General features: G+C 40.2%; 1 protein-coding gene and 1 long non-coding RNA gene across 2 annotated transcripts; one reads left to right on the top strand and one right to left on the bottom strand.

The window, feature by feature from the left end:
* Positions 1-258: 258 nt before the first annotated feature.
* LOC121980929 (long-chain-alcohol oxidase FAO2-like) lies at positions 259-3,556 on the bottom strand. The gene is made up of 4 exons (XM_042533208.1): positions 3,124-3,556; positions 2,325-2,597; positions 863-2,236; positions 259-786 (listed from the first exon to the last, which is right to left on the bottom strand). Exons 1-4 carry the CDS (start codon positions 3,409-3,411, stop codon positions 436-438), a joined length of 2,286 nt encoding a protein of 761 aa, XP_042389142.1. The 5' UTR covers positions 3,412-3,556; the 3' UTR covers positions 259-435.
* A 2,743-nt stretch (positions 3,557-6,299) lies between these two features.
* Positions 6,300-9,301, top strand: LOC121982999. The gene is made up of 4 exons (XR_006112354.1): positions 6,300-6,774; positions 6,862-6,934; positions 7,291-7,395; positions 9,058-9,301. It is a non-coding gene; the product is annotated as an uncharacterized LOC121982999 (long non-coding RNA).
* The last annotated feature ends 387 nt before the right edge of the window (positions 9,302-9,688 follow it).

Consider the following 9,688-nt stretch of genomic DNA (forward strand, 5'->3'; position numbering starts at 1 on the left):
TCCGATCGACAAGCCCCTTAGGTTGACCCTCTTGACTTTGACCCCCACGTGTCGTTGACCACTGGCCATGTGGGTCCCCCTATACTTACCACCGGATCAAAATTCATTTATTAAAATAAAATTATAAATTTTAATAAGAATATTATAATTTTCTCTAAACATATAATTTAATTTTTAATAAATATTTAAATTTATAATTTATATTTATTAACTTGTTTAGGTTCGATAAAAACTCGAATAAGTTTGCAAGTCATGGATATATTCATTAAATAAAGCTCGAGCTCGGCTGGATTATAAATAAGTTAAACTCAAACATTCAAGAGTTCGGCTCGGCTCGACTCGATTACACTGTCAACTTTTGTTTATTGCTCACTCATTACTTCAAGGGTAAATATTTAAAATGGAAAATATTTTGATGTCTCTTGCAAGATTACATTATTCATGATTCCTCTTCATCTGCTCCACGATCCTCTTCGAGATGCAGTAGGATACGGATTGAATAGTGATCATCGGATTCACCCCGATGGCCGTCGGAATCACACTCCCGTCGCATACAAACAACCCCGCCGCCTCCCAACTCTCCCCCTTCTCGTCCACCCCTCCGTCGTCCTCCGTCGCCCCCATCCTGCAACTCCCCATCTGATGCGCCGAGCACAACATGCTCCAAACATCCTCCCTCGCGGTCGGCCCGCTGGCGACTCCCACCGTGTCTAAGAACTCCTCCAGCTCTTCTTCTTTCACCCCCTTGCACTTCATCTTTTGCCCGTCGCTTCTATGCGTCCCGACCTGTTAAACCAAAATTTGATCTTTAGTATTTGTTTGATCAAAATTTGATCTTTTGATCGACTACGGAATTAATTACCTCGACGGCGCCGGCGGCGACCAAGATTCTAAGAGCCATCCTTAAGCCACCCTTTAGTTTCTCCTTGTCGGGCTCGTTCAGTTCGTACGTGATTCGCTTCTCCGCTTGGATTTCTCCTGAGCCTCGATCTCGAACGAGGGCGAAGAGGTGCGCGGTGCGACCGTAGCGCAGCATGCTCTGTTTCATGGCTTGGCCCGATACCCACGGGAACACGGTGGAGAAGGACGCCGGCCCAAGAGCCGGCGTCTCTAAGATCACTCCTGGCTTCACCTTGTGCAGCGACGTGATGATCCCGCCTTCGAAGATCTTGCCTTTGAGATCGGTTACGGATTCCGGGAAGTAACCCCAAGCGAGCGCCACCGGGTGGAGGTGAAGGTTCTTACCGATGTGGCGGTTGGTGAGACCGCTCGCCGCCATTAATGGCGGCGTGAAGAGGGCCCCGCAGGCCGCGACCGTCACCTTAGCTTTGAATTTGAGATTTTTGGTGATGGCCTCATTCATGCTCGCCGCTATCAATCCCAAACATCTCTTCTTCTTGCTCCCTTTCTTGCCCTTTTCAAGGATGAATCGTTCGGCTTTGCATGCAGAGACGACGACTGCGCCGTGGTTGACAGCGTCGACCAGCCAAGTCGTGTCTGTGCCGCGCTTCTCGCCGGCCCTGCAACCGAAGCAGCAGCTGCCGCAGAAGTGATCGCTCGGCGAGTTCCTTGCCACCGGAACGACTTCGAGACCGAGATGTTTGCATCCTTTTCGGAGAACTTGATTCTGGAATCCCTCGCGGACGCAGTTCTCCGTGACTCCGAGCCTCTCACAAACGGCGTCCATGGTGGACTCGTACTCTGCGCTCGCGAATAGAGGAAGCCTGTGCTCCTCCGCCCACTCCCTGAGCACGCCCGGTGGCGTCCGGATGCAGGCGGACCAGTTCACCGCCGTGCCACCCCCCACCGTCGATCCGGCCAAAAGCATCACGTTCCCATCGTCGGAGCTCATGGTTCCACCGGACTCGTACAACTGCGCCATGGAAGGGCCTTCAAGGCCGGTGTAATCTTTTGACGTGTAGTACTCGCCTTTCTCTATCACCACGACCTTGTGGCCGGCCGCCGCCAGAACCGCTGCCGCGACGCCGCCTCCGCAACCGGAACCCACGATGACAGCGTCGCACTCGACTGTGAAATCGTGGGAGGATTCAGTGACTCTTAAACCCTTTTGGATCAGAGATTGAAGGAGAGAGGAGTCTGTTTTGTGCATGGTTTCTATGATTCCTTTCTCCAGCGGCCTCTCTGTCTCAGATTCTTCCGATGACTCCTCAGTTGAGACATTAACATTGCTGTATCCAATTGCATTCCATGTTAGATTCTGCGAGTCTTCATCGGTCTGTAGATATAAAAAACTGATCATTATTCATAACTATCAATGAAATCCGGACTATCTTAAATAAAAAAATTGATGAATTAATTAGTACCAGAGAGTAGAAGGTGAAATGGCTGAAGACCTTGAGAAGCACGAAGGCCATTCTAAGAAATGTAAGATGCTTCTGCCTGTTCCATTTCTTCAGGACTTGTTCTCTATTTTCTGAAGCCATTTCTGAGAACTTTTGGACGAAGGGGAAACTGGAACACAAGCACAGAGTTCCACAGAGGAGTAGCGTTCCCAGTCTCGTAGCAAGGAGAAATAGAACCAGCTTAACCAGCACAATGGCCTTCGCTGGGCTTCTCTTCACCAGGAGCTCTGCAACCTGCACCTCCCACACAATCAAAAGTGATCCATCTGAACTAAGAATACTAAAGAAAATGGTCAAAATCAATCAGTTTCAGGTCGAATAAATGTAGACAGAAAATAAGTTGCAACTGACGTTAATTGAATAATAGTCAGAGAGGAGAGCAAAAAAACAAGAAAAAAGAAATGAGCGGATTTAACACTAAAGAACACAGAAAAGAACAAACTAAGAGGAAAATTAAGTGTGAGTAATAAAAAACAGAGAGAAAAGTTTCAGTGACTCGGAGAAATTATAATAAAAAAGTGAGAATGGTCAAAGTCGATGGAAGAGAGAGAGATTAGCACGGAAAAGATCGTTTTAACACTGTTAAAGACTGTTGAATTAATATAAAAATATATTGATCTATATAGAACAGAGAAGAGCTGAAGTACAATGGAAATATCTTGCTCTATTTCCATAGACAATATACAGTTCAATAAATAAATAAATAATAATACTAATAATAGGAGGAGGAGGAGGAGGAGGAAGGAGAAGAATTAAGGACCTCGTCCGGGACAGGGGCCTCGCCGCCGGAGGCATGACAGAAGGCCTCGATCGACTTCCGACGGGCTTGATCCTCTTTGACCTCTTTGCCTCCAGCGACGACGTGATCGGCGGCCTTCTCCGGATCCATGGGAGGGATAAGGGCCTCGCACATCGCAGAAAGCACCCCCACCTGCGCCGCCGAGAAACCGTGGTCGTAGTCACCCTTCCGCCGCCCTCCCTTCAGAAGCAGGTTGCCGCCGTTGACCTTGCCCTTGCCTCCTTCCTTCTTCTTCTCCATTCTCGGCATCGAATCGAAGACTCGTTAGATTCACTTATTGTCAGTGACGTCTTGTTCGTTGTTATATATAGAAAGGAGGAGAAAGCCTTCTCTACTTCTTTAAATGCCCCTGAAATTTCATTGCTGCATCAAATACTATAGAACACCTAATTAAATTACGGGGGCATTTTTATTCTACAATTCCATTGATTTACGATATTCAAATGATTATCGACTCCGTTAATTCCGTATGGACACCGGAAGCGACCTTTTCTTCTATAATTTGTTAATTCAAAGAGAAATACTATAAAATAAGAAAAACATCACATTTTAAAAAGGACTACTCTAGTTGATTAGTCATCAGATGACTAGTAATTTATTTATTATATATTTAATTAGGTTGTTGATATTTATAAATTTAATTAAGAGATAGTGGCAAATAATACATTCTTATGTGATATTTTCGACCTCATGATTCCGATTATGGCTAGCAAATTGGCGGAGAGTGCAATTATATTGAAAGTCGTTATTCAAAAGGACGCGTAGAAGTCAGTGGACTTTTTCATCCTTTCTATATGGCTAAAATAAATATACTTATATTATTTTATTATCTTACTGTGTTGTATTAATCTGGATCTCCTGCTTCTAAACTAAAATTATGTTAGTATTCTTTTTATATTCTAAAAAAAATTATAAATTATATTAGTAATTTTTTTTAATTATTTTTGATCATTTCCGAGCGCTGAGTCGACGGACGCTGGGGACGTGGCACGCTCCGCTATCTCCGACTGGTGGTATAGCTCTCCGACGAACCTACAAGGAAGCCGAGCCGGGAGGGGTTCCCCGGCGACGACCCTCCGACGCTTAAGTCAGGCAACGAGAGAGGCAGCGTAACGAAGTTACAGTAGAGATGTGTGCATATATATCTTCGTCGACGTCTGGGGATCCTTATATAAGGCCCCGGGGAAATGCGGGCATGCTTCCCGATGTGTGCACGCTTCCCCAAACTTACCTTAACGAGCCTGTGTCAGAAAAGTACCTCTGGCGCCATTCCGCAATCGTCCGAGCATATCCCGGATGTGACGGTGGAAACTTCCATCGTATGATCCTGTGTACGGTTCGGCCGCCAACTCTGTTTTTTGTGGGCGGCAGGTGTCTCGAGAATGATGTTATCCCCTGTCTCCTTTGTCCTCTTGCGTCCCCTGTCTGTTCCAGGACCGAGCGGGTCGGCCGCTCGGCAGGCATATTACTCTTGTCGCCGGTTACACTACAAAAAAATTGGACATTAAGATCGAAATATTAGCAGCGATTGATGAAACAGTTGTAAAAGCAAACCCAATAGAATCGGTCATGTGTAACCGCTCTTAAAACCGCTTCAATTGAGTTTTTTTGAAGCGGTTGGTAAATCGTTGCTATTGGACACATATAGAACCGGTTATTAGAACCGTTCCTATAAGTTTGTTTTAGAAACGGTTCTAAACCGCTTCTAAAGGTTACATATGAGATTAATAAAAAAAATATGCTCGCATCTCATATTATTTTCACAATTCCAGGAAACCTTTCTATTTCGACGACCCTCTTTGTTCCAGCGATCTTCTCTTTTTCTATCGACCATCTATGTTCCAGCAATCCTCTCTATTCTAGCGACCCATCAGATTAATTGCACCCAAACATCATCCTTCGACATTCACATCATAAATCGCCTTTGATTTTATTTCTAGAGGTAATTTCTTGGTTTAGTTTTCGTATGGTGACAATGTTTTTATATGTTAATGATGATAAAATTATAATCGATTAGGGTTTAATTTGTGTTGGCCAGTAGATTTGTAAATTTTTTCAATGAATCCCTTAATTTAATTTGTCTTTTTTACAAGTTATTCGTATTATTTTTCAAGTTTATTATTGTAGTTTGCTTACAGCGTATCTATGATGCTAAGCTTCATTTTCTCTATGTGTAAAGATGAAAAAAAGATATTTTAAAAGATATTCATGTTCCGGATGGTATGTTATCTGATATCTCAAAGTGTGTGGATGTTGGACGTTATAGGATTATGGGCTTGAAAAGACATGATTGTCATATTATGATGGAATAATTCCTTCCAATTGCTTTTCGTCGCGTGTTATCAAAAAAGGTAACTGCTCCACTTATTATTTTTGTGTGAATATTTTAGAACAGTGTGTGCAAAGACCCTACAAGAAGAAGAATTACAGAAGGCTGAAGAAGGAGTTATTTTGGTTTTATGTCAATTAGAGAGAATATTTCCACCATCTTTTTTCACAATAATGGTTTATTTGGTGGTACATTTAGCGTATGAAGCAATAATTGTTGGGCATGTACATTATCGGTGGATATACCCAATAGAAAGATATCTAGGGAAACTTAAACATTTTGTTAAAAATAAAGCACGACCAGATGCCGACATTGCAGAGACATAGTTAGTAGATGAATATGTTGTGTTTTGTTCTCGTTATGTATATGGTAATAGCTCATTAAACAATCTCGGAACAGATGTTATGTGTTGTGTTTTGTTCGCGCCATCAATGACACACAATTAAGGCATGCCGTTAATAATAGTTTTTACGACATGCCTAATAAAGTACGCTACATATAGTATTATATTTGTACAAATGATGGCGTATAGAAAAAGTATGCTGTTAATAATCTTTTCTACTTCTTGCAGAGTGCGTTGTTAAAATTTAATATTAATGATTTATAGAGTATGTTGTTAATATTATTATACTTATATAAATGATGATGTAAAAAATATATGTTATGACTAATTATTATTAAAATATTAATAATATGTAAAGCGCGGACAACAATGTGCAAAGCGCGGGCGGTTAATAATCTTCCAAATTTTTAAAAATTTTAAATTCCTAAATCCTACCCAAATCCCTAATTATTTTTCTCTAGAACCCTTCTCCGCCAAAACCCACCCTCCGCGACCTAACCTCCTCCGACAAAACCATCCACGAAAAACCTCTTCCGCCTAAACTCTCATCTGCGCCGCCCACACCTAGGATTAGTCTATTCGTATAGTGCTAGCGAAGCCGCCCTTGCGCTGATGTTCGAGCTCGTTCGCCTGTGGCGGTGTGGTTGCTCCTCGGCGCCTTGGGTCCCCGTCAAGCTCCTCTCTTCCATTCTTTTGCGCTCATCGCACTTCGTGAGCGCAACATCTCCCATAACTAAAGAGGACGAGCATAGGAGACCGAAGAGGGAATGGCGCACCCTCCCCCCATTTGTGCCTCCTATGATGGCACTGCGATCAGGAAAGAGCTATCCGACCTCCGACCTCCCGCAGCGACCAAATCCATGAAGGCCTTGAAGTGGGTCCGCCGCTGCTGCCAGAGATCCCGATGTCCCTTGTCCAGAAGCTCTTCCGGCTGAGACATGTCACCCACCCTCCTCCAGTTTAATCAAATACCTAACTTAATTTGTAAACTTATATTTCCCGGCTGAAAGACTTGCCTTTGTTGCAGGTCCGAAAAAGGGCATCTTTTGAAATTGAACCTCGTAAATGCTGATCATCCATAACAGGGCCGATTTAAAAGGGTTAGTATTGTTAACTTCTCAATTCATATTCTGTTAGTTTTCATTGCTAAAGAATTCATTCTTTTAACTTATGTTCCTTCTCTATGAATCTTCATCTATTTTAATATTGTAAAAGGAAATAGATTTCAAGCTGTATGAGAGTGGAACATGTTCTCTATTCAATGAGACCCATGTTTATGTGATTGTTAGCATAATTATAGGTTGGCTATGATAATCTAGATACCTGTTTAATTTGTCCTGGATTAGGTTGCTTGATATCTGCATTGGTGGCGTTAGCATGATAACATAAGCATACCTTGTCTTTAATAAAAATGGAAACTTTTCTTCTAATTTTGTTCCATGGTTCATGCTATCAGATGGAATCATACTTTCTTACTGGTTAAAGACTGGGTTAACTTCTATCAAATCGCATAATTTGGATTGTTGCAACATAACAAATTCAGGGTTGGCCGCAATAACAAGTAAGACTTTTAATAGGCTTGCATTATTTCCTAATACAATGCTTTTTTATTCATTGTGTACAGTAATATTTTGGAAGTTATGATAATGTTTGTTTCAAAATAGACACCAAGTTTACTTGTGGTTATAAACTTGTGCATATGTATGCAATAATTATCTTTATCAGATGTTTCCTAGCTTGTATAAATTACCTCCTTGCCAAAATTCAAAAGCAACATTTTAGTTTTTATTTTGATGAAATTAAAGTGTAGGAGAATATTGTGGAAGCTCAAATGTGAAAATATAATCCCAGTTAGTTTTAGTATGTTGTGGAAATATAATTCAAAAGCAACATGACAGATGAAATTAAAGTGTAGGAGAACATTTTTAGTATGTGTTGATGGAATTGAAAGAAGACTTGAGCAGGAGAAATAGAAGAGTCATGATGAAAGAAGACTTGATTATACATGTACTACTTTACATCTATCTAATAATTAATTCATTTCATTTCATTTTCTCTTTTGATAACTAATTCCACTGAAGTTGTTTTGCCTAGTATATATGGTGGTTTGCGTGATGGAAGAAGCACATGCATGATCCATTTGATTATTTATAAACCATTAAATAAGTTGTTTATAAATTGAAAATGGAGTTGGTTCAAGCTATGTAGAACTGGTTGATGCAGTGGAATTGTTGTGGTCTCATTTGGTGGTGTATAACTGGTTGATGTTGATTATTAGGTGCCGTGAATAGATGTGGAAAAGAGGTGGAGTTTGTTTTGCTCGGCTTTGTGATTTTGGTGTCTGGTGTTTGCTTATTACTATGGTGTTGAAGGGGGTTTTGGATTCTTGATACGTTGCTGGATTTTATTATTGGAGAGTGGTGGTGTATAGAATGGGAAAATAGTTGTGTTGGTTGAACGCGGAGCATGTTATTTTCTTTGATGGGATTCATTTCCTTTTGTTTTGTGGAAGTTGTGGGCTGGTGTTGGAGGTGGGGAGGAGCACGCTATTTTTGGATGGTTCCATGATGTGGAGAGGTTTTGAGATGGCTGATGGATTTCTAATTCATGGATAAATCTCATTTAATTTTTCATATCTACTATGGAACTTTGTACAGAAAGTATAAGGGAACATGAAGAGGCAGGGAGGTTGCAAAGTTGGCTTCTAAATTTTGGAGAAGTTCGGGACCTTAACTGGTTTAATTTTCTTTAATGTAAAGTTGTATATGAGTGGGTACTATTTCTTTGAGTTCAGGTTTGTTAGGATCTGTTGATATTATTTCTGAGGTTATTGTAAAGTAGTTAGGGTCTTTGTAATAAGCGTCGTAGAAGGTCAGGTTTTTGTTCCCTTCTAGTAAGGTTTTTTCTCTTTTATATTTTTTTTTGAAAAAAAAAAGTTGTGTAGACATGCTCATGGAAGACAACACTAGTGACTCAGTATCTTGCTGAGGCAGGATGCACAACAAGAGGGAAAATAGAATCTGTTTAGGCACAATTCTCAATTGTAATTAGGCATAAGCTATTGTTATATTCAAAATAAAATTTGTTTATCTAATTCATGCAATTTTTCATACCTCTTACACTTAATTCAACATTTTTAATTTGGTACAAGTTTTTGTTAAATATTTTTTTCATTATATATTGAAATATGCTGATAGAATATACTTTGGTGGTTCTATTGAAGGTTTCTATTGATGGTTGGAGCAAATGTCTTTTTGTGCTTGAAGCAAATGTCTTTTGTCGTTTGGAGCACATGCCTTTTGTTGCTTGGAGCATATGTCTTTTGATTTTTTTTTTGGTGGAGAAAATTTGTTATTGAAGGTTGTATATCTTTTGGAGATTGAAGAAAATATTATGTTTGTGTTATAGTGTGGAGTTAAATGTTATATGTTATGAATATTTTGAAATGAAATACAAATTGTATGTGTTGATTTTGTAATCCAATTTATATTTATGCGTTATGGAAATAAATTAGGTTTGTGAAATGAAATATGAATATTGTCAATTGGTTTAATTTGAGCATTTGATTTGGAATTCTACAGGTACAATAGAAAATAGGATTTTTTTTTTTTTTGTAAAATTGATAATTCAATAATAGTAGCGGTTTTAACCGTTCCTATAACTAGACTTCTAGAATCGGTTATAACTGCTTCTAAAGGGCAGTTTTTTAGATTGAAAAATTCTATAGAGGTAGCCATTAATCGCTTCTGTAGATATCCATCAGGATCAGTCATTAACCGCTTCTATAGGTATTCATCAGGATCGGTCATTAATCGCTTCTATAGGTATGCATCAGGATCGGTCATTAACCGTTT

This window comes from Zingiber officinale, chromosome 5A, assembly GCF_018446385.1.
Source record: "Zingiber officinale cultivar Zhangliang chromosome 5A, Zo_v1.1, whole genome shotgun sequence".
Lineage (NCBI taxonomy): Eukaryota > Viridiplantae > Streptophyta > Magnoliopsida > Zingiberales > Zingiberaceae > Zingiber > Zingiber officinale.